At 44.1% G+C, this 25,454-nt stretch overlaps 1 protein-coding gene across 1 annotated transcript; it reads left to right on the top strand.

Annotated features, from left to right (window-relative positions):
- Positions 1 to 204: 204 nt before the first annotated feature.
- On the top strand, positions 205 to 25,454 carry LOC141114427 (G-protein coupled receptor 39-like). The gene is made up of 2 exons (XM_073608095.1): positions 205 to 1,393; positions 21,829 to 25,454. Exons 1-2 carry the CDS (start codon positions 622 to 624, stop codon positions 22,155 to 22,157), a joined length of 1,101 nt encoding a protein of 366 aa, XP_073464196.1. The 5' UTR covers positions 205 to 621; the 3' UTR covers positions 22,158 to 25,454.

Here is a 25,454-nt window from a genome sequence, read left to right as displayed (position 1 = left end):
TAATTGTGAGGGCAATGGACCAAATAAACACACTTGTGTGAAGGATCTATGACCTAGCGAGTAACTTTTATTTCTGAAACCTCTAACACTAACATCCTGTTATCCCCTCTCTGAAGTAAGCTCAGTAAAGGAAGCAGGGTGTTAAATTAAAAAGATCTAAAGAATAAACAGAAGAAGCAAAAAGCAGAACCATAGAAATAGACTGACGCACAAAAACTTCAGACAACCAAAGTGGGCATGCCGGCGGAAAAACATCAGAAATGAATCCATCATTATTGGAAGATTCAGCAATGAGCTGATATGATGAAGTGACGCCTTTCTCGGCAAGAATACAGCAACAGAATGATGCTGATGTCCCAGAGAAGAGAAGAGAAGCTGCAGCTGACTCTAGATTACCCCAGCAACTAATTGTACAAGGTTTTTTCTGCAGGAAAGGGACATGAACTGGAAACGGTCTGGTTGATAATTACCTTGGACATATAGGTTTGTAATAGGAAGACTTATTTTACCGCAGGCTGATATGCTATAAGGATATAGTCTTTGAATGAACTGTCCAAGTCAGTTTTTTTCTGGATTAAGGAGCTGGTTTTTTTTACTGCCAGCCTGAATCTTCCTATACCAATGCCTCCAATAAGAGCAGCTCCAGAGACACCAGTCAGGCTCAGTAACTGTGCCAAGACTTTAGTGTCATTGGTTTATATCCTCCTGCTTCTGGTTGGAATCCTAGGGAACACTCTAATTATTAGAGTACTGCAGAGCATACGTGGTCGACGTGGAGTCCAGACCTCCCTCAGTCATCACATGTGCAGCCTGGCATCCTGTGACATTTTACAGCTGGCACTTGGCATTCCAGCTGAGTTATATGGCAGCATCTGGAGCCCCTTCCCATGGCCACTTGGAGCGGTTGGCTGTTCTGGCTTCTACTACCTGTGGGAAGTGCTCTGTTATGCTGCAATTTTTAATGTGTTGTCCTTAAGCTGTGAGAGACACCGTGCTACTTGCCAACCGCTAAGCCTCCATCTGCGTCAGTCCTCAAGGCTGCGCCTTCGGGTATGCTTACTTTGGGTAACTTCTTTTTTGGCTGGGCTGCCCATGCTGTTTTCAATAGGCTTGGAAACTATTAATGTGAAAGCTATCAAGGAGGAGCCTTTTGAAGTGCAGGTGTGCACTCCATTACGACAGAGGATGGGACTCTTTACTGCAAGTGTCTGCATATCCTTCCTAACGTATCTAGGAGTGTTGATGGTGGTGGTTGTAACTTGCTGGAGAATGAGGAGAGCTTTGCAGGGTAATACAAGTCTAGAAGTTACAGGACCCAATGGATCCATTCAGCTATTGGGCCGTTTCTCTGGTGGTCATACAGCAGTGCGCCGGCAAAATGCTAATCTTCTCGGTGAGTACTAGTCAAATTACATTTTTTTTTCAGTTTATTTTGGAAAGAGCAAGGAAGGGTAAAAACCCTGTCAGATTATTTTTCTCCATGTGTTCAGTTGGGGAGGTTTCCTTTCACCTGTCCTAAAGACTCAACAGGAAGTGAGAGGAAATCTAAGGAGGGCTTCCATCTTATACAGTAGTCAGGGTAACTAGTATTCATGTTGGAAGATATAGGCAGCCCATAGATTATGCAGTTTTCTTTCCTACCACCCCTGGAAGGAAATTGCTCAACTGACCATGTTGATGGGAGAATCCCTCCTGCAGCGCTACTGTGTTCTGCCAGCGGGGAGCATGGGGAGCCTTCCCTGCCAGCAGAACACAATGGTCACTGCCAGCAGCTATAGCTGTTGGCCGTGATCGCTTGCAAGAAATGCGACAGGCTAGTTGTACTAAAGTCAATCAATGGATCGGCTTCAGTACAACCAGCCTGCCCAAAGATGGATCAAATCTTGGCCAGTCCTTGCTGGACCAGCTGAGATTCGGATAATTGATGGCTGGCTTTAGTCTCATCTCCTGTTCTGGTGACAGCTCTATTCCAACAACATGGGTTGAGCCACAACACAAACCAAATGCAATAACAAGCCAAAATGCTTCCAATAGACTCAGTTCACATACACACAATGCACTAGTATTTGCTGGGTGAAAATGTAATATGCTGCATTTAAAAGCACTGCTGTGCATTACAACACCATAGTGTGCTGCAACACACGTTATAGAAAGAAAAAAATATTATGGCTCTGGCTGTGAACAACAACAAAAAACACCATCAATGCATTAAGGGAATGCATTAAATAAAGAATATCAGTGCATGTCAAGTTGAATGTATTAAATACGTGCCAAAACATGTAAATGCTATGGAAGTGATATAAATCAAACCTAAAATTTTGGTTTTCCCCTACTTTCTGTTTAACAATGGTCACCATGGCAAACAGTGGTGAATCTTCCCATTGAGGACACAAACACCAATAAGTTCCTTCCCACCATATCCACGACTAAAGAAAATTAAAAAAAATTGCATTCACGTATACTTTCAGGCTTGTTTAGACTGCTCCACTCTGCAATGTTTTCAGTGGTACAGTCCATACTAATGCATTTTGTGTGTTGGGATGTATATGTATGTAATGTATATTCAAAAATATTTACAGCAACACATAAAGATACATACGCAGTTACATATAGTTACATAGTAGGTGAGGTTGAAAAAAGACACAAGTCCATCAAGTCCAACCTATGTGTGTGCATATATGTCAGTATTACATTGTATATCCCTGTATGTTGCGGTCGTTCATGTGTTTATCTAATAGTTTCTTGAAACTATCGATGCTCCCCGCTGAGACCACCACCTGTGGAAGGGAATTTAACATCCCTGCCGCTCTTACAGTAAAGAACCCTCTACGTAGTTTAAGGTTAAACCTCTTTTCTTCAAATTTTAATGAGTGGCCACGTGTCTTGTTAAACTCCCTTCCGCAAAAAACTTTTATCCCTATTGTGGGGGTCACCAGTATGGTATTTGTATATTGAAAGCGTCTCTTCTCCAGAGAGAATAGGTTCAGTGCTCGCAACCTTTCCTCATAACTAATATCCTCCAGACCCTTTATTAGCTTTGTTGCCCTTCTTTGTACTCGCTCCATTTCCATTACATCCTTCCTGAGGACTGGTGCCCAGAACTGGACAGCATACTCTAGGTGCGGCCAGACCAGAGTCTTGTAGGGCGAGAGAATTATCGTTTTATCTCTGGAGTTGATCCCCTTTTTAATGCATGCCAATATTCTGTTTGCTTTGTTAGCAGCAGCTTGGCATTGCATGCCATTGCTGAGTCTATCATCTACTAGGACACCCAGGTCCTTTTCCATCCTAGATTCCCCCAGAGGTTCTCCCCCCAGTGTATAGATTGCATTCATATTTTTGCCACCCAAATGCATTATTTTACATTTTTCTACATTGAACCTCATTTGCCATGTAGTTGCCCACCCCATTGCTTTCGCAAAATCCATATACACCACATCTACGGGCCTTCCTTTATCTAGATGGCAGCTCACCTCCTCAAAGAAGGTTAATAGTTCAAAATGATTTTATGCATTTCTCATGTATCTTCTTTGCATTTACATCCATCTATGCATTGCCATGTCCTTAACCAAGAGCATTGAGAACACATTTTCATTTTCTCGCAACATGCTGCAATGTAGTGCATTGGTCAGAATAGAACCGTGTGCGCATTTCGAAGCTCAGAACAGCAAATGAGTTTTAAAAAGGTCAGTCCACCTGAAAGACACCTCCATCATGGTCAAACTCAAATGTGGCAAGAGAACTTGTCCCCGGTCATTTGGTATTCTACCATAGCCCCATGGATCCAGAAATACGGTAGATAGAGGAAGTATGCCATATGATGACTGAGAATAGAGAAACCAATAACCTATTAGCATGATGGGATGGATACAACTCACTCTGGAACAAATGGACCCCATGGATTATCTGTATGAACACTGATGAGATCCTGGTTTGGACCTACTGTATACACATAGCTATGCATATATTCCTTTTGAAATTACATTTTAATTTGCATGCACACAACATTTCCAACTAAGGCTGTCTTCCTCACCTTTCACCCAGATCCCCTCCCCTACCTCTTCTATAATTTTCTTCACCTTTAGTTCCAATATGGTTTCACATTTATCATCCTTTCTCCTGCTTCTTTTTTATACCTTCTATCACTGGAAGCATTTCTTTAGGCCATCCTGAGTAATGGATCCATACAAATAAGGGTACTGAACAAGTATTTGAATCCATCTTTAACCACTTGCCTACTTGGCACTTTTACCCCCTTCCTGCCCAGGCTAATTTTGCAGCTTTCAGGTCCCGTTCACACCTCAGCGCTTAGGAGCTTGAAGCTCCAAAACGCTGGAGGAGAAAAAAATCTATTATTTTCTATGGAGTTGGTTCACATCTCCACTCCAAGTCTCCTGAAGCTAAATGCCTGGACTCAAAGCTAAATGCCCGGAGCTTTTTTTGTAGCTCGAATCGGGCAGATTTGAGTGTTATTGGTGCATTTTTATTCCCATAGAAATTAATAGAAATGCGCCATTCGCACCCAAAACCAACCAAAAAAAAAAATGAAAATTATTAAAAATAATAATAATAGTAATTTATGTATTTATTTTTTTTTTTGTAGGGATAGGGTGTTTCGTTATTTTTTTAAATTTAATTAAATTAAATTTTTTAAGGGTAAGGGGTTCATTATTTATTTACTATTATTTAGCATTCATTTATTGAATGTATTTATTATGTATTTATAATTATTTGTATTTATTTGTATATTTATTTTACATTTATTTATTTATGTATTATTATTAGTAATAGTATTAACACCCTAACAAAAAAATAAAAAAATAACTCTATGTTAGGAAGCTAGTTCAGCTAATACTAAATCTTATACAGCTAATAAAAATTCTTCTGCAGCTCCTGCTCATTCCCATACAGCTAATGCTCATGCACATGTACCAGCACACAGACAAGCTCAGGCTAATATCCAGTGTGCACTGACACGTAGGCGCCTCCTGACCACCCTGTTATCTTACTGTGTACGACTCCAGCTCACCCTGACTACGTCCCTGACTGTGGCAGTCACCTGCTATCAAACTACAGGCACCTGTGCTTCTGCTTATTGAGCCTTGTACCTCTGTCACCACATTCAGGAGTGCTCGGTCCAGAGCTGCAAGGAAAGCCCCCTTGTTAACTCAGCCTCCAACCAAGGTACGTGACACCCTATCACCTAATCCCAACCTTAACCTCAACTCCTAATCCTAACCTTAACTCTAACCCCATACACTAATGAAAAAAATAATAACAAATTAATAATAATAAATAAAAAAGAAATAAAAACTAAAAAAAAAAGCTTAAAAAGCTGAAATACCTAGCAACAAATGATGCAACAGATGATAGTTTTCTCCATAGGCTAATAAAAAAACAGCAAAGCTCAAAAACGCACGCAAGACGCACGAAAAAACATTTAAAGATGCTACGCTCAGGTGTGAATGCAGCCTCAGCACTGTCAACACTTTGAATGACAATTGCACAGTCATGCTACACTGTACCCATTTGTTTCACACAAATAGAGCTTTCTTTTGGTGCTATTTAATCACCACGGTTTTTTTATTTCTTGCTAAACAAATGAAAACAGATCAAATATTTTGAAATAAAATGTTTTTCATAGTTTGTTATAACATTTTGTAAGTAAGTAATTTTTCTCTTTCACTGATGTGTGCTGATGAGGCTGCAATGATTGGCACTGATAGGCTGCACTGATGGGCACTGATAGGCTGCACTGACAGGTGGCACTGATGAGGCTGCACTGGTGTGCACTGATAGGGAGGCACTCATGAGTACTGATAGGCTGTACTGATGGGCACTGATGAGGTTGCACTGGTGTGCACTGATAGGGAGGCACTGATAGGTGGCACTGATGAGGCTGCACTGGTGGGCACTGATGGGCACTGATAGATGACACTGATGGGCACTGGTTGGCGGCACTGATAGGCAGCACTGATAGGTGACACTAAGGAGGCACTGATGGGCAATGATTGGCAGCAATGATGAGCACTGGTGATAAATGTGAAAAAACAAAGTGCTGTGATGGTTATTGAATGAAAAACCAAAAAGCCAAAAGTGAAACTAATCATATATATGAGAAAGGCTGCTATCAATATAAGGTGCTCAATATCCCTTCATAAAAACGTATAAAAAAATAATTGAAGCGCTTCCATAATGATCAGTAAAAAATAAATATAAAATGCACTACTGTGCATCCCGCACATAAAATCCAAAACAGTGTGAGATTCCACTACTATTCCAAGTGTTTCAAAAAGCTCATAAACTTATAAATAACTATATAAAAAATATATAAGCGTGATCTTGCACAGATAAATAAATAAAATTGAAATTCTATACCGTGTACATACAGGAACAATGATCCATCATTGTAATATAAATAGTGAATAAAAAAATAAATAGACAGTGTAGATAATTAATTAGTGATGTGGTTAAACAGGGAGAGACATTAAAAAGACTATTTGAGTAGAGATATAAAAGTAGTCCCAATGATTGTGGTTCTTTGATTGCTTAATTGGGGTGTCTGCTTGTCATTTTTAAACAATTCTGGCATCCACCTCTATTTCCATCATGGTGTGGAAAGCTGTACCTGATGGAACTAGAGGTGGATGCCAGAATTGTTTAAACATTTTTTAACATGGGTTCTTATGGAACATGTTCACATCAATGTCTTTTTGTACCTCTGCGTTTTTGGAAAGGGTCAGGGACTTTTTTTCATGCAAAATGCAGCGTTTTGCATGTAATAGAATTCAATGGACCAGCATCAAAAATGCAAGTGCAGCGTTTTTGCAGCGTTTTACAGCGTTTTTGATGCGTTTTGCGTTTTTGTTTCTTTTTTTTTTTTAGACTGTATACAGTCTAAAAAAAACTGTGAAAAAAAAAACGCAAAACGCGGCAAAAACGTGGCAAAAATGCTGTAAAAACTCTGCAAAAACGCTGCTCAAAAACGCGGCAAGCATCACAAAAAAAACTCCAGAAACGCTCAAAAGCAACATGCATAGATGTGAATCGAGCCTGAGTCCTTGACCAAGCTGCATTGCTTTAACTGCGACAGAAAAAAATGTCAAAACCTGTCTGTGCTGTTTGACAGGAATCTCTGGATAAGAACATTTTCTAAATAAGGCAGTTCATTTTCTGGCAAGTCATATAGTTCATGCTTGCATATTATAGCCGTTGAGGCCTGGTTCACACCTATGCATTTTTTAGTGTATTTGCAGAAACACACTACAGTCCATATAACATGGTTTCCTGTGGATGTAGTTCACATCTGTCCATTTTATGAAAAGAGCCAGGGACTTTTTTCTGGCTTTTGGTTCCATAGACTTAAATGGAAAAAAAAATGTGTATCGAAAAACGCAAAATGCACCTGGAATATGCAAACTGTAACCTGCATAGGTGTGAACCAGGCCTTAAGTGACACTAAACTCTGATTTTAAAAAGAAAAATTCTATAAAAGTATTTATTCTTAAAGAGGAGGTCCACCTAAAAAAAAAATATTAAAAGCCAGCAGCTACAAATACTGCAGCTGCTGACTTTTAATAAGTGGACCCTTACCTGTCCCAGGGTCCAGCGATGTCGGCAACCGAAGCCGATCAATCGCTCGGCTCTCGGCAGCTGCCGCCACCATCCTCGGTGAGGGAATTAGGAAGTGAAGCGTTACAGCTACACTTCCCGGTTCCCTACTGCGCATGCACGAGTCACGCTGCACGTCCTAACTAGTCCCCTCTATCTCCTGGGACCTGTGTGTTTCCCAGGAGACAGCGGGGGGTGGGGACGGGAAGGGGCGTGACTCCCGCGGGAGTCTATTCCCAGAAGTGGGTGCAAATACCTTTATTATAAAGGTATCTGCACCCCACTCCCCCCTGAAAGGTGCCAAATGTGACACCAGAGGGGGGGAGGGTTCCGAAAAGCAGAGGTTCAATTTTTGTGTGAACATCTGCTTTAACTCAGAAAGTACCTTCTTATACCTACTAATGTTAGAACTTGAGAAAGAGGGACATTTCAGGGAGATGGCGACCTGTGGCGCTCGTAGTGTGCCGTGACAAAAAAGTGTGGTCAACAACTTTCTTACCTACGTAAATGGGGGTGGGGGTAAGCGTGGAATAATTATAACTCACACGGAGGCACCATCCCTAGTAGAGACAAAATTAGAACGACATGGGGTGGGACTTTGCGTGTACCTCAGTGGAGTGTGAATAATGATTTATAACACAATGTTTTTTTAAAAATATATACAAATTCTTTATTTATCATCCTGAGTTGGGGGTAATTAAAACATGGCAATCTAAATAAAGATACAATTTACTGTTAAGTTGACCAAGGTTGTGTGAATCCTGGGAATATCGGCAGTGTGGCCTACGCATTTCGCGGAAACCCGCTTTGTCAGGGCCTTTTAGAACAGCGCAAACAGCATGTAAATATTACAGATGTTCTAGAGATACAAAATTGTGAAATTAGCTAAATCATACAATAATATTAGATAAAATCTTAAAAGTACATATGTAAAAAAAACATAGAAAATGTAATACGCCGTTGTATGGTGTTTTATAATTACCCGTTGGTACAGAATACTAATATAACATAATGATATTCTTTTAAATAAAAGGGCAGTTATGCCGCGTACACACGATCGGACTTTCTGGAATACTTGGTCTGGCACACTTTCTGACGGACTTTGTCCGCCAGGTGCGCCGGACTTTAAAACGGACGGACTTGCCCACATACGACCGGACTTTAAGGCAGGCTAAGTCCGTCCGTCTTTCCGATGGACTTTCGCCGGAGTTACGGCGGACTTTCAGAATGAACGGACTTGCCCACACATGGACAAGTCCGTTAATTTTGAACGTGACTCAGGTGCAACGGGACTAGAAAAGGAAGTCAATCTTGCCGCTTTTATTGGCGAGATTGACACCTTGCGAGCCCCGTCGCGGGTCATACCAGGCCCTTAGGTCTAGTATGGATCTTAAAGGGAAGCCCCCCTACGCCGATGTTGACCACGCCCCCTAAAACGTCACAGTCCCAGCATGCCCAGGGACTGTGACATCATAAGGGGGCGGGGTCTCCGCCTATATAAGTCACAAAGGAGCCCTCAGAGAGCAGTCCAGCCGGAGAGAGCGTCGTGTCAACATCTGGAGAAGAGAAGAGGGAAGAAGACAAGAAGCCAAGAAGCCCAGAAGTCCGGACCTCCGCTGGCAAGAGAGCGGCCTGAAGACAGCGGAGGAGCCGACCGAAGAACTGGAACACCGGGAGAAGAGGAACCGGAGGGACCCCCGAAGACCGAAGAAGACCCCCGAAGCCAGAGGAAGACCCCCCCGGAGCTGTTTAATAAATTATTTTAAAAACCTGTGTAGTGTGTTTTATTATTGACACTTTTTCCCTAAGTGAATGGGTAGGGGTACCATGTACCCCATACTCATTCACATAGGGTGGGGGGCCGGGATCTGGGGGCCCTCTTATTATAGGGGTCTCCCGGATTCCGATAAGCCCCCCGCCCGCAGACCCCGACAACCAACGGCCAGGGTTGTTGGGAAGAGGCCCTTGTCCTCATCAACATGGAGACAAGGTGCTTTGGGGTGGGGGGGCCCCGCAGGGCGCCCCCTCCCCCAAAGCACCCACCCACCCATGTTGAGGGCATGCGGCCTGGTACGGTTCAGGAGGGGGGGGGCGCTCGCTCGTCCCCAACCCCTTTCCTGATCGCCCGGGCTGTGTGCTCGGATCGGGTCTGGTATGGATTTTAGGGGGGACCCCACGCCGTTTTTTCGGCGTAGGGGCTTCCCTTTATAATCCATACCAGACCTAAGGGCCTGGTATGCCCCGCGCTCGTCGCAATAGGAAAATTAGTTTTTCTTATTGCAGCGAGCGCGAAATGCAATACCCTGCCCTCGCGTCGTATCTGGTCCGTTGGACCAGCATACACACGAGCAGGCTTTCCGTCGGACCAGCACACAGACGAGCGGACTTTCCGCCAGAAACTCAGTCCGACGGAAAGATTTAAAACTTGTTTCAAATCTAGGTCCGGCGGGCTTTTGGGAAAAAGTCCGCCGGAAAAGTCCGCCGGAGCCTATACACGGTCGGATCAAGTATGCCGGAAAGTCCGACCGTGTGTACGCGGCATTACACGTCATGTTTATTTATGTCCAGCGGTGTCCTATAAACGAGCGATAGCGATACTTAAACAAAAAAAAAAAAAACCCCACAAAGTGGATGTTCAAATTTCAAATACAAGGATTAAACATTATTAATACTACATAGAGCCACTTGTAGCTTACCTTCAGGTTGTGTGCATGGCATATCGGTCCGGGAGGGACAGTGAGCCTGGGGAGTCTGTGGGGATGCCTCGCCAAGCCCCGCCGAGAGAAACACAGGGCGGACCCCTCTGTATATAAAATAATATAGTGTGGTATGGTAATATGCAATATGATAGTGAAACCGTAAGTGAAGATAGGAAGTGGACTAATTGTGAACTGAGGGGAGGTGAGAGAGGAGAGGGGAAGTGTGGGAATGATGGAAAATGAGGAACAAGACAGAGGGAAAAAGGGGGGGCAAAGGGGAAGGGAAAGTGAAGGGGAGGGGAGAGGGGGGAAAGGGGAAATAAAAAGGGGGGGGAAGGGAGCGAGAGGGGAGAGAAATGAGAATTCTCATTCTTCCCCTCCCCCCCCTCCCTTTTCTCCCCTTCAGTTTCACCCTTTCCTTCCCTTCGCTCCTCCCCTCCCCCCTCTTTCCTTCCCCACCCTCCTTCCCCCCCCCCCTTTTTTCTTTCCCCTTTCCCCCCTCTCCCCTCCCCTCCTCTCCCCCCCCCCTCTTTTTCCCTCTGTCTTGTTTCCCATCATTCCCACACTTCCCCTCCCCTCTCTCACCTCCCCTCAGTTCACAATTAGTCCACTTCCTATCTTCACTCACGGTTTCACTATCATATTGCATATTACCATACCACACTATATTATTTTATATACAGAGGGGTCTGCCCTGCGTTTCTCTCTGGCGGGGCTTGGCGAGGCATCCCCACGGGCTCCCCAGGGTCACTGTCCCTCCCGGACCGATATGCCATGCACACAACCTGAAGGTAAGCTACAAGTGGCTCTATGTAGTATTAATAATGTTTAATCCTTGTAATTGAAATTTGAACATCCACTTTGTGGGTTTTGCTTTTTTTTGTTTAAGTATCACTGTGTTTATAGGACACCGCTGGACCTAAATAAACATGACATGTAACTGCACTTTTGTTAAAAAGAATATCATTATGTTATATTAGTATTCTGTACCAACGGGTAATTATAAAACACCATACAACGGCGTATTATGTTTTCTATGTTCTTTACATATGTACTTTTAAGATTTTTTCGAATATTATTGTATGATTTAGCTAATTTCGCAATTTTGTATCTCTAGGACATCTGTAATATTTACATGCTGTTTGTGCTGTTCTAAAAGGCCCCTCACCTCCTGACGAAGCGGGTTCCCATGAAACGTGTAGGCCACGCTTCTGATATTCCCAGGATTCGCACAACCTTGGTCAACTTAACAGTAAATTGTGAAATTGTGTCTTTATTCAGATTGTCATGTTTTAATTATCCCCGTCTAAGGATGATAAAGAATTTGTATATCTTTTTTAAAAAACATTGTGTTATAAATCATTATTCACACTCCACTGAGGCACACGCAAAGTCCCACCCCATGTCTTTCTAATTTCACTTCCTTACCTACGTTTTTCCGAGGAGGGTGTCCATGGATATCCTCCTGGGAACCCCACCCCTCGCGCACCCCCTCCTTCAGACACAGCCGATCACAGATCGTAGTAAAGGGCCAATTACAGCAGCCCTTTACAATGTAATCAGCTGTGTCAAATCACAGCTGATCACAATGTAAACAGAATTGCCGGTTATCGGCTCTCCTTTCCTCACGCGCTGTCACAGCACGAGGAGAAGAGAGCCAGTAACTGACAATCCTGACAGGGGACATGTGCAGAGATAATCGGGGCACTGCAGCCCTATCAGTGCCCTGATTATCAGTGTAGCCCCATCAGCGCCCATCAAAGCAGCCCCATGAGTGCTGCCCTTCAGTGTCCATCATTGCTGCCCATAAGTGCAGCATATCAGTGCCCATCAGTGCTGCATATCAGTGCTCATCAGTACCTCCTCATCAGTGCTGCCTATCAGTACCTATCAGTGCCACCTATCAGTGCAGCCTCATCAGTGCCTCCCCATCAGTGCTGCCTAACAGTGCCCATCAGTGCCTCATTATCAGTGCTCATCAGTGCTGCCTATCAGTGCCCATCAGTGCTCCCTATCAATGCTGCCTATCAGTGCCCATCAGTGCCTCCTCATCAGTGCCACCTATCAGTGCCCATTAATGTAGCTTATCAGTGCAGCCTATCAGTGCCCATCAGTGCAACCTCATCAGTGCCCATTAATGCAGCTTATCATTGCCCATCAAGGCAGCCTCATCAGCGCACATCAGTGAAGGATTAAAATGACTTATTTGTACTTTCAAAATTTTCTGTCTTTTGTTTGTTTAGCAAAATATAAAAAACCCAGTGGTGATTAAATGCCACCAAATGAAAACTATCTGATGATAAAATGATAAAAATTACAAATAGGTACAGTGTTGCATGACTGCACAATTGTCATTCAATGTGCGATAGCGCTGAAAGTTGGAAATTGGTCTGGGCAGGAAGGGTGCTCAGTAAACAAGTGGTTAAATAGTGTATTCACAGAACAGTACAAAAACTAAGGTAGGTACACATTATCACTCACAGCACCTAAAAAGACAGAAACAAAGATGACTTAAAAGAATCTTCATTTTATTTATACAAAAAGTAGATAACTGGGAGTTACCATACTCACACGGTCATAAAAAAACTCATCACGTGTATCTAACATAATATGGCTCAGGGTGTAGCTAAGACAAACCTCATCCCTAGGTCATACTGATGACAAATATAAAGATTTATGAATCTATGTCTGGCGTATGACCTATGGATGAGGTTTGTTTTAGCTACACCCTGAGTCATATTATGTTAGATACACGTGATGAGTTTTTTATGACCGTGTGAGTATGGTAACTCTCAGTTATCTACTTTTTGTTCAAATAAAATCAGAATTCTTTACTGTCAGTTTTTTTTTGGTGCCTTTGGGTGTCAGTTTTGTACTGTTCTTTGAATATACTATTTAGAGGTGATCAACACAGCACATAAGAGTCTGACGGTTCCCTGCATTTCCAAGTCGGTGGTTAAAAAGTGGGTGAGGTTAAATTATGATTGCCAGGAGAGGACAATTTTCATCGGCACGAGGGGCATTACTTGGATTGTAAGAAAACTGAGGCACCTTTGGAAGCCCCAGGGAGAGTAGTAATGGGGTGTCAGCACCACATGGTAGCAAACAGTGGGTATGGCCAAACTGTTAACAGTGGGAGGGGCTTAAGGGGCACAGGTAAACAAAACCCGGGCTTCCTCATATGGTTTGATTGCTGTGCCACAGAGTCTTACAAACACATATAAACCTCAGCACAATCATTAAAAAAAAATGCATTACATACTGTATGCTTTTGCGCACACTGAAAATAAACAGAAAGCTAACACTTTTATTTATACTACTTTAAAGAAGAACTTGAAATAGTCAGGGGCTGCTTGGCAACCAGCTATTGCTGAGACTGTTAAATACTTTGGTGTGTAATGCACATTATAATATACACTATATTACCAAAAGTATTGGGACGCCTGCCTTTACATGAACTTTAATGGCATCCCAGTCTTAGTCCGTAGGGTTCACAATGGAGTTGGCCCACCCTCTGCAGATATAACAGCTTTAACTCTTCTGGGAAGGATGTCCACAAGGTTTAGGAGTGTGTCTATGGGAATGTTTGACCATTCTTCCAGAAGCGCATTTGTGAGGTCAGGCACTGATGTGGATGAGAAGGCCTGGCTCTCAGTCTCCGCTCTAATTCATCCCAAAGGTGTTCTTTTGGGTTGAGGTCAGGACTGTCACGTCCCTTCACCCCAAACTCGCTCATCCATGTTTTTACGGACCTTGCCTTGTACACTGGTGCGCAGTCCTGTTGGAACAGGAAGGGGCCATCCCCAAACTGTTCCCACAAAGTTGGGAGCATGAAATTGTCCAAAATGTCTTGGTATGCTGACACCTTAAGAGTTCCATTCACTGGAACTAAGGGGCCAAGCGCAACCCCTGAAAAACAACCCCAGACCATAATCCCCCCCTCCACTAAATGATTTGGACCAGTGCACAAAGCCCTGATGAAGTCACATGGGCTGTGACGCAACTAATTTTAAATATGACACTATGGGCGTATATGCATTTTATTTTTCATTATGCTGATGATTCAACCCTGACTGGACACATACTGGTGTTTGGAGTCTTCCCATCCTAAGGAATTTAACATGCACATTTGACAATATTATATGATGGTCCACAGGATACAGTAAGAGGCTCATTTACAGTGGGGGCAGAAAGTATTCAGACCCCCTTAAATTTTTCACTCTTTGTTATATTGTAGCCATTTGCTAAAATCATTTAAGTTCATTTTTTTCCTCATTAATGTACACACAGCACCCCATATTGACAGAAAAACGCAGAATTGTTGACATTTTTGCAGATTTATTAAAAAAGAAAAAAATGAAATATCACATGGTCCTAAGTATTCAGACCCTTTGCTGAACTTAATGAATTAAAATGATTTTAGCAAATGGCTGCAATATAACAAAGAGTGAAAATACTTTCCGTCCCCACTGTATCTGGTGTCACCTGGTGGTGGTAGCACTGAATATTGGGAACGTGGGGACACTCATTGAGTAACTGAATTATGCATCAATTGCTCCTCTCTGAACTCTGTTTTTCAACACATTTTTTTCTTTATGCCCTCACTTAGAGGCGTAGCTTGAAGCTTGTGAGCCCCGATGCGAAAGATGACCTGGGCCCCCCTCCCACTACTTCAAACGTGCGTGCAGATAGACCCACCACACGCCAAGATACTCAAAGTAGCTTAAGAGTTTTGAGTTACCAGAGTTCCTCTTTACAGCAAAGGACAGGGATTAACGCTGGAGAAGCAGAGGACAGCGACCCCTGGCAGGTCACTTGGCAGAGCTCCTTTCCCATCCCAGCACTGTATACAGCCCCCCCCCACACACACACACACACACAATACACAGGGCTGAAATCACATTCCTTTACACACAGTCTGTCAGTCTTCACAGGGTGTATCTGGCTTTTAAGTTGCCCTTCTGACCTGTGAAATTCTCTAAGCAGAACGGCAGTGTAGTTGCAGTAGGCAGATACACCCTGTGCAGATCATGGCTATCTGGTTGTTGTGATTTCAGCCCTGCGGAGGAGGAACAGTATAGATTGCTGTACTAGGAAAGGCGCTCAGCAGCCGGGCATTGCATGCAGGGTGGAGGGGGTGGTCAGGGGGCTTTTGGGGGGCAACTTAGATCTGGGAGTGCAAAGCCATATGACCCAAAATCTGGAGCCGGCAGCCCTTCAGGGGCCCCCCGAGGAGGTGTTAAGGGATTGGTTTTAGCCATTTCTGAAGGTTTCTCTGTCAGTGTTGGCAGGTAGGTCACCTCCCGGAGGTGCGTGTCTTTTCCCCAGTGGTCAGGGAAATGGGGTAAGTTGACATCCCTGGGTGGGGGGGTACAGAGAATCCCAGGTGGTGACTAGGAGACACTGAGCAGTGTCATACCTCACCAGTGACATCGGTCCCATCATGGCTACAGGGCGGCACTCTCCTCCTCTTGCCTCGCTGAGCTTGGTTACCAAACCATGTTGCCAGCACACAGCACAGACACTTCCCCATCCTGGGCTGTTCTCACCTCGTGCTCCTCTCCATTCAGGAAATGGCTCACAGCTTCTCCCCAGCCAATGGGAATAGAGGGGTGTGGACTGTTGAAGGCAAAGTAGAAGCCCAGTACTAGACCCCCTAGGGCAGATCAGAGCTGCATTTTGTGGAGGATATGATAATATGACAGGGAGGCTGCAGGGAGCTGGGGCGGGGTTGCGATTGTGACCCCTGCAACCGCTTATGCTACGCCCATACCCTCACTGATGGGCTTTTTATGGACTGAATTTTTTTTCACAAATTAGTTTGATATCACTTTATGTTTGGTATGAAAAAAAGTTTGGTGTTATTATAACAACACATAAGATTCTTTAACAAATATTGATTTATTTACCTGTTATTTACCAAGTATTGATTTAGCGCTGCTTCTATACATGATTATATCTTTGCTGTTGGTGTTACAATTTGCTTAAGGGGCTGCTCATTTATAACATATATGCTCCAGTGCTGGTTTTCTATATCATTTTTTAATCTGCACAATTATCCCTCCTGGGTAAAATGCATAAATCCTCCACCCCTCCCAGAACAAATCCTACTCCATCGCCCAAATCCCCCCTCCCAGAACAAACTCTCCCCATCCCCTTCCCAGCACATGTCATCAACCCCCCTTCCAACACAAATCCTCTTCCTTTGAAGAAGAAATCTTACCCCACTCCCCAAATGGACTGAATTTTTTTTCACAAATTAGTTTGATATCACTTTATGTTTGGTATGAAAAAAAGTTTGGTGTTATTATAACAACACATAAGATTCTTTAACAAATATTGATTTATTTACCTGTTATTTACCAAGTATTGATTTAGCGCTGCTTCTATACATGATTACATCTTTGCTGTTGGTGTTACAATTTGCTTAAGGGGCTGCTCATTTATAACATATATGCTCCAGTGCTGGTTTTCTATATCATTTTTTAATCTGCACAATTATCCCTCCTGGGTAAAATGCATAAATCCTCCACCCCTCCCAGAACAAATCCTACTCCATCGCCCAAATCCCCCCTCCCAGAACAAACTCTCCCCATCCCCTTCCCAGCACATGTCATCAACCCCCCTTCCAACACAAATCCTCTTCCTTTGAAGAAGAAATCTTACCCCACTCCCCAAATGCCCCATCCATGCACAACCCCCCCCCCCCGCCTCCAATTCCCCCTACAAACACAATCCTCTTTTCCTGCCTGCATAAATATTTTTCACTTTTTATCTCGGCTCCTACCCACCTCTGAGCACTGACCCTTGGTTCCGCCCCAACCCACCTCTGAGCATGGACCCTTGGTTCCACCCCCTACACAGCTCCCAGTATGGCCCCTTTTACAAAATATAGAGCCAAGTATAATTTTGTGGTGTTAAGCAAGTTGTATGGAATTTACTATTGATGACAAGAAAAGCAATACAATAGATCCCTCGCAGCCAGCAACAGTACACCCCCTGCCCCCAGCAACAACAGATCTCAAGCAGCCAGCATCAATAGACTCTCCAGCAGCCAGCAACAGTACACCCCTCCCTAAACAGTAGATCCCTTCCAGCAACAATTGACCCTCCAGTAACAAAAGATCCCCCACCAGCAGCAATAGATCGTCATGCAAAAATAGATCCCCCCAGCAGCCAGCAAAAACCTTAATAAATCAGTGGAACATTATAGGGTTGAAAGCCCCAGGTCCTGCACCTCTAAAATAAGTCTTTTTTTCACAGCTTCTATTTTTAGAAGGCACAGAGAACCAGAACAAATTATTTTTAGGAAAGCTCCATTTTTTTAAGGAAAATTCAACATAAATTGGTATATGTGAATAACCCTTTTTTATCTGAGTGTGAAGAATATATATTGGGGTTAGGGATGAGCCGAACACCCCCCTGTTCGGTTTGCACCAGAACATGCGAACAGGCAAAAAATTTGTTCGAACACGCGAACACCATTAAAGTCTATGGGACTCAAACATGAATAATCAAAAGCGCTAATTTTAAAGGCTTATATGCATGGTCCGACAATACACATAAAAGTTCATTGATGAAAACGGCATGGGATTTCCCCACAGGGGAACCCCGAACCAAACCAAACTCAAAATCCATACCTTCAGGTCTGGTATGGATATTAAGGGGAACCCCGCTCCAAAATTAAAAAAAGAATGGCGTGGGGGATTTTAAGGGGAAACCGATGCCAAAATTAAAAAAAAAGGGCGTGGGGTCCCCCCAAAAATCCATACCAAACCCTTATCCGAGCACGCAACCTGGCAGGCCGCAGGAAAAGAGGGGGGGACGAGAGAGCGCCCCCCTCCTGAAGCATACCAGGCCACATGCCCTCAACATTGGGAGGGTGCTTTGGAAAAGCGGCCCCCCAAAGCGCCTTGTCCCCATGTTGATGAAGACAAGGGCCTCATCCCCACAACCCTTGGCCAGTGGTTGTGGGGGTCTGCGGGCGAGGGGCTTATCGGAATCTGGAAGCTCCCTTTAACAAGGGGACCCCCAGATCCCGCCCCCCTGTATGAAATGGTAATGGGGTACAAAATTTTTGTACCCCTACCATTTCACAAAAAAAGTGTCAAAAATGTTAAAAATGACAAGAGACAGTTTTTGACAATTCCTTCATTTAAAGTCTTCTTCTTCTTCCTCTGGTTCTTCCTCCGATCCTCTTGCTCTTGCTCCGGTGTTCTCGTCCGGCATCTTCCTCCGCGGCGTCTTCTTCCCCGCTTCGTTCTTGGGCCGCTCCGCATCCATGGGAGGCTCCCACTGTGTGACGCTTCTCTTCTTCTGACGCTTCTTAAATAATGGAGGGCGGGGCCACCCAGTGACCCCGCCCCCCTCTGACACACGGGGACTTGACGAGACTTCCCTGTGGATTTCCCCGTGACATCAGAGGGGCGGGGTCACCCAGTTACGTCAAGGGGAAGTCCATAGGGAGGTCCCGTCAAGTCCCCGTGCGTCAGAGGGGGCAGGGTTACCGGGTGGCCCCGCCCTCCATTATTTAAGAAGTGTCAGAAGAACAGAAGCATCACACAGCGGGAGCCTCCCATGGATTCGGAGCGGCCCAAGAACGAAGTGGGGAAGAAGACGCCGCGGAGGAAGATGCCGGACAAGAACACCAGAGCAAGAAGCAGAGGATTGGAGGAAGAACCAGAGGAAGAAGAAGTTGGAGGAAGAAACCAAAGGAAGAAGGAAGGAAGAAGGAAGAAGACCTGAAGAAGATGGAAAGAAGAAGACTTTAAATAAAAGAATTGTCAAAAACTGTCTCTTGTCATTTTTAACATTTTTGACACTTTTTGTACCCCATTACCATTTCACACAGGGGGGCGGGATCTGGGGGTCCCCTTGTTAACCGGTTCAATACAGGGCATTTTCACCCCCTTCCTTCCCAGACCAATTTTTAGTTTTCAGCGCTGTCGCAATTTAAACGACAATTGCGCGGTCGTGCGACGTTGTACCTAGACAAAACTGATGTTCATTTTTTCCCCACAAATAGAGCTTTCTTTTGGTGGTATTTGATCACCTCTGCGGTTTTTATTTTTTGCGCTATAAACAAAAGAAGAGCGACAATTTTGAAAAAACACAATATTTTTTACTTTTTGCTATAATAAATATCCCAATTTAAAAAAAAATAAATAATTTTTTCCTCAGTTTCGGCCGATACGTATTCTTCTACATATTTTTGGTAAAAAAAATCGCAATAAGCATATATTGATTGGTTTGCGCAAAAGTTATAGCGTCTACAAAATACGGGATAGATTTATGGCATTTAAAAAAAAAATGTATTTATTTTTTTTTTTTACTAGTAATAGCGGCGATCGCAATTTTTTTTCATGACTGCGACATTATGGCGGACACATCGGACACTTTTGATACATTTTTGGGACCATTCACATTTATACAGCGATCAATGCTATAAAATTGCATTGATTACTGTGTAAATGTGACAGGCAGTGAAGGGGTTAACCACTAGGGGGACACAAGGGGTTAAATGTGTTTCCTAGGGAATGCTTCTAACTGTAGGGGGCGGGGACGTACAAGGGGAGGAGACCGATCAGTGTTCCGCTGTACTGGGAACACAGATCGCTCTCCTCTCACCTGACAGGACGTGGATCTGTGTGTTTACACACACAGATCCACGGTCCGGCCCGGTTAACGGGCAATCACGGGTGCCCGGCGGACATCGCGGGCGCGCGCTTGCCTCCTAGACAGCCGTGAACCCCCGAGGCCGTCATATGACGTCCACCCAGGATGGGAGATCCCATCTGTGGACGTCATATGACTATATGTGGGTAGGGAAGTGGTTAAAGGGGGCTTCCAGATTCCAAAAAGCCCCTCGCCCGCAGACCCCCACAACCACCAGCCAAGGGTTGTGGGGATGAGGCCCTTGTCCTCATCAACATGGGGATAAGGTGCTTTGGGGGGCCGCTACCCCAAAGCACCCTCCCAATGTTGAGGGCATGTGGCCTGGTGTGGTTCAGGAGGGGGGGGCGCTCTCTCGTCCCCCCCTCTTTCCCTCTTTTGGGATGGTCCCCACTGCTGCCTACATTTTCTTACAGCGCTGTTTTTACCTATACTCATGTGAGTGGTTTTTCATTTTAATAAATATACCTCTGTTTTATGGAATTACACTATGGTCCCTTTTCGTTTCCTTTCCAATACTCTCCACATGTCTATGGACCTTTGAGCTGTTGGTGTGCCTGTGGTGCCATTCCCCCCATGATTCTACACGGCTGCTATCCGCATACACCTGTCTGATGACATCTACCTATGGTCCATCCATTTCATAACAAGCTTGTTTGACACACAGAGCGTATGCCCTAGTGTGTTCAAACGATCCGGTAAGCCTTCCCTTTATCCGGTGGTGGTTTTCTTCACGAGTATATATACTCACTACCTGCAAGATTTAGTGCACTTGATTGGAAACAGATTTATATCCAGCGTTATTTATGGACTTATTTCATTGAGTGTGCACATTTTTTATTTTCATTATACACATATTGTGCACAATTGTGCATACCATTATTTATAATTTATACGTGTTACCATTTCATTGTTAATTTTGATATTTGCTTGAGTTGTATTTGAGCACTTTCATTCTCAGCGCTACACTTTGCTATTTTAGTTTTATATACCATTTATTCAATGTGGTGTGTTAGCTGCTAAAAACACTGGGAGCCAAAATCTTTTGGGTTTATTCTCTTTTCCTGCAGCCTGCCAGGTTGCGTGCTCGGATAAGGGTCTGATATGGATTTTTGGGGGACCCCACGCCTTTTTTTTTTTTTTTTTTTAATTTTGGCACGGGGTTCCCCTTAAAATCCAACCCAGACCTGAAGGGTCTGGTATGGATTTTGAGGGGGACCCTCATGCCATTTTTTTTTAAATTTTGGCGCGGGGTTCCCCTTAATATCCATACCAGTCCTGGAGGGCCTGGTATGGAATTTAGGGGGACCCCCACGCCATTTTTTTAAACTTTGGTTCGGGGTTCCCCTGTGGGGAAATCCCATGCTGTTTATATCAATGAACTTTTATGTGTATTGTCGGACCGACAATTCATTAATAGCCGCGAGTAGTTTTAAATGACTTTTTTTCCTTTGAAATGTCATTTTGCTGTCAGACTGTTCTAAACACGGGAAACATGCGCCACTTTACAGACATACTATAGACACCCCCCAGGTACGAAATTTAAAGGAATATTACACTTTTATTGTTTCACTTTAAGCATTATTAAAATTGCTGCTCCCGAAAAAACGGCCGTTTTTAAAACTTCTTTTTGCATTGATACATGTCCCCTGGGGCAGGACCCAGGTCCCCAAACACTTTTTATGACAATACCATGCATATAATCCTTTAAAATTAGCACTTTTAATTTCTCCCATAGACTTTTAAAGGGTGTTCCGTGGCTTTCGAATTTGCCACGAACACCCCAAATTGTTCCCTTATACATTATTTCTGCATGTGTATAATAACTATTATTTTCTACTTTCAGGTTGGATTGTGGGTGTGCTAGCTGTTTGCTGGCTGCCATTCCAGGCACGACGGCTGATGACTATACTGCGTTCTAAGGATCAATGGACGGAGACTTACTACCGTTCCTATATCACACTGCAACCAATCACCAATTGCTTCTATTATCTCAGTGCTTGTCTCACTCCCCTGCTCTACAACCTGACATCCCGCAACTTCCGCAGATGTTTTTTGCACAGCATTTCACCATGCATGAGGAGAGTTCCACTGGAATCTGGATCATGGGAAGCCCAGTCTAGGTATTCGGGAATTAGACTGTCTGTATTGCAGCAGGAAACATGTGATAGGTGATAGAATACCATTAACATACCTGTGGCTTGGTGCCATTCTGCAGTAGAGGCAATGGTGACTGGCTTTGCCTTGCAAACAAAGAAATCAACTAATACACTGTTGTATCAGATATGTTTGGTCCACTTTGTTGTTTCAAGGGAGACTTATAAAACTGCTTCCTGGCCTAGAGAAAACAGAACAATACAAGTGGAGTGGCCCTTTCTGACCATTCCATATTACTGTGCGAAGGGCCTCTTCAGCCAGACAGGAGGCTCCGCTGTTCCCTGCAGGCACATTGTTGAAATCTGCAAGGACCTCCATGCACATCCTGAAGTGCACATCCTTGCAGATCTGATGTACGCATTAAAACTCAGTCTGTAAGATTACGTATCCTGTGATACTGCTTATATTTTATATGCAATTGTGTGAATATTATTTATAGAGATGATAAAAAGCAGCTTAATTTAGCAAAATCAATAGAAATTTATTTTCTATAGAAAAAAAAAAGCTATGCTAAAGTGACAAAGTTCACTTAAAACGTTTGTTAACCTAAAAAAAAAAAAAAAATGGATCCTGTCCCTTTAAAGCATGTTATACAGCACAGTGCTTTTGCTGTGTAATTTGGCCCCCTGTATAACCTGAAATACCTGGCTGAACCAGTTTCTACCCTCCCCCCTGTAAACTGCTGCTGAGCCCTGACACTGTGGTCAGTTTATGTGATTCCGCCATCCGAAGCCCTGCTCTGTCCTCTTCTGTCTCCTGTGTCCTCCTCCCCTCCCTGCCTGTCAGCTCGTACCAGATGGGGAAGGGAGAAAGTCGACCGGTCACGTGATCACCAAGCGCCGCTCTGAAATGAGGTATCATCAGCTTTTTTATATAAATCACACACACACATGGGGACACAGGATTAGGAGACAGAGAGGATAATATGGTAATGTCAGAGTGGCCTAACAACCACTTTAAGTTAGTAAAGCCTAATAGAAGTTTCACACCAAGTATTATGCATTGTGGTGCTCTGCTCAGGGCCGGTGCTACCACTAGGCAAACTTGGCAGCCGCCTAGGGAGTACTGCCGCCTAGGCACCTGCACCACAAGGCTCCGGCAGGCTCCATCCTCATCATCACCGGCACAGCAGGTACAGCAGGGTATCTGGACCGATGCAACGGGCTGGTATGTGCAAGTGACCTACTGGTAATCCCAGGACCGATCCCGGCTACAGATCCTGAGCCCCAGCACACAGCCCGACAGGCTCTTCCTCCAGCACTTGGAAGTAGCAATTCGCTCTATGTCTGTCCTGGAGTGTCCGCTGCCACTCACAGCCAGTCCTGCTCTGCAGAAGGAGCTCCCTTCTCTATGTTCCCTCCACATCCCGCTCATCGGATGAGGACCCCTCCAGCCATACGTCCACTCCACTCCTCTGTACACCTTCACTGTTCTGCCAGGACCAAGCAGGACCCCCAGCCCATCCGTATACTACGTAAGCTCATCCGAATACTACCCTAGACCATCTGTATAAAACCCTAGCCCATCCGTATACTAGCCTAGCCCATCCGTATACTAGCCTAGCCCATCTGTATACTGCCCAGCCGTATACTACCCTAGCCAATCCGTATAATAGCCTAGCCCATCTGTATACTAGCCTAGCCCATCCGTATACTAGCCTAGCCCATCCGTATACTAGCCTAGCCCATCCGTATACTACCCTAGCCCATCTGTATACTACCCTAGCCCGTCCGTATACTACCCTAGCCCGTCTATATACTACCCTAGCCTGTCTGTATATTACCCTACCCCATCCATATACTAGCCTAGCCCATCCGTATACTACCCTAGCCCATCCATATACTACCCTAGCCCCTCCGTATACTACCCTAGCTTGTATATATACTACCCTAGTCTGTCCGTATACTACCCTAGCCTGAATTATACTACCCTAGCCTGTTTATATACTACCCTAGACTGTATATATACTACCCTAGCCTGTCCATATACCTGCGGACCACAGCTTTGTGTTTAGGCCGGGTCCAGAGACGCAGGTGCCAGTCTGCAGACCACAGCTGAAGAAATAGGTGGAGAGGTGCCGCAAAAATCTCCATCCCCACCATCTCCACCGTATACTTGGGCAGGGCAACGGGGGATGAAGTCAGGGGCAGTATTGTATGTAGACTTGTATTACAGAAGGGATGGATGTGTCTGGCCAGTCCTTAAATGATAATTCACCTTTTAAAAAAATAATAAATGCACATGCAAGTAAAAAAAAAATGTGCATTTACAATTTTTATTTTTAGGGGCCTGGAAAGCATTGCACCAGTGATCAGCAGACTGATGCTGATTACTGTGGTCTAACTCTAGTGGCTATTGGACTGCCCAGTCATGTTTAGAAACAGTGCACACCCATTGTAGGAGAAAAGTAGAGTTAAGACTACGAAAATCAACATTGTTAGTACAATGTATACACTATATTACCAAAAGTATTGTGACACCTACCGTTACACACACATGAACTTTAATGGCATCCCAGTCTTAGTCCGCAGGTTTCAATATTGGTTTCACCCATTGCAGCTATAACAGTTTCAACTCTTCTGAGAAGGCTGTCCACAAGGTAGAGGAGGAATGGGAATGTTTGACCATTCTTCCAGAAGAGCAATTATGAGGTCAGGCACTGATGTTGGACAAGAAGGCATGGCTTGCAGTCTGAGCTCTAATTCATCCCAAAGGTGTTCTATCCAGTTGAGGTCTGCAGACCAGTCAAGTTCCTCCACCCCAAACTCGCTCATCCATGTCTTTATGGATCTTGCTTTGTGCACTGGTGCGCAGTCATGTTGGAACAGGATGGGGCCATCCCCAAACTGTTCCCACAAAGTTGGGAACATAAAATGGTCCAAAATGTCTTGGTATGCTGATGCCTTAAGAGTTCCCTTCACTGGAATTAAGGGGCCAAGCCCAACCCCTGAAAAACAACCCCACATCATAATCCCTGAAAACTCATCTCTTCAGGAAAGCCTATCACGTCTCTAAATAATCTTTTACCACTTCCATCAGCTCATTCCCCACAGTTACAACCTTTTGTACCACCTACCCCACCCTATTAGATTGTAAGCTCTTCTGAGCAGGGCCCTCTTAATCCTCCTGTATTTTATTGTATTATAACTGTATTGTCTCCCTTTTATATTGTAAAGCGCTGCGTAAACTGTTGGTGCTATATAAATCCTGTATAATAATAATAATAATCCCCCCTCCACCTCTTGGACCAGAAGAGGTACCCAAAAGAATTAGGTTAACAATTAAAAATAAAAAAAGCTCAGAGTTGCAAACTTA

Source organism: Aquarana catesbeiana, linkage group LG12 (assembly GCF_042186555.1).
Source record: "Aquarana catesbeiana isolate 2022-GZ linkage group LG12, ASM4218655v1, whole genome shotgun sequence".
NCBI lineage: Eukaryota > Metazoa > Chordata > Amphibia > Anura > Ranidae > Aquarana > Aquarana catesbeiana.
Note: the sequence above shows the minus strand (reverse complement) of the source record. Positions and strands in the feature narration are given on the sequence as shown.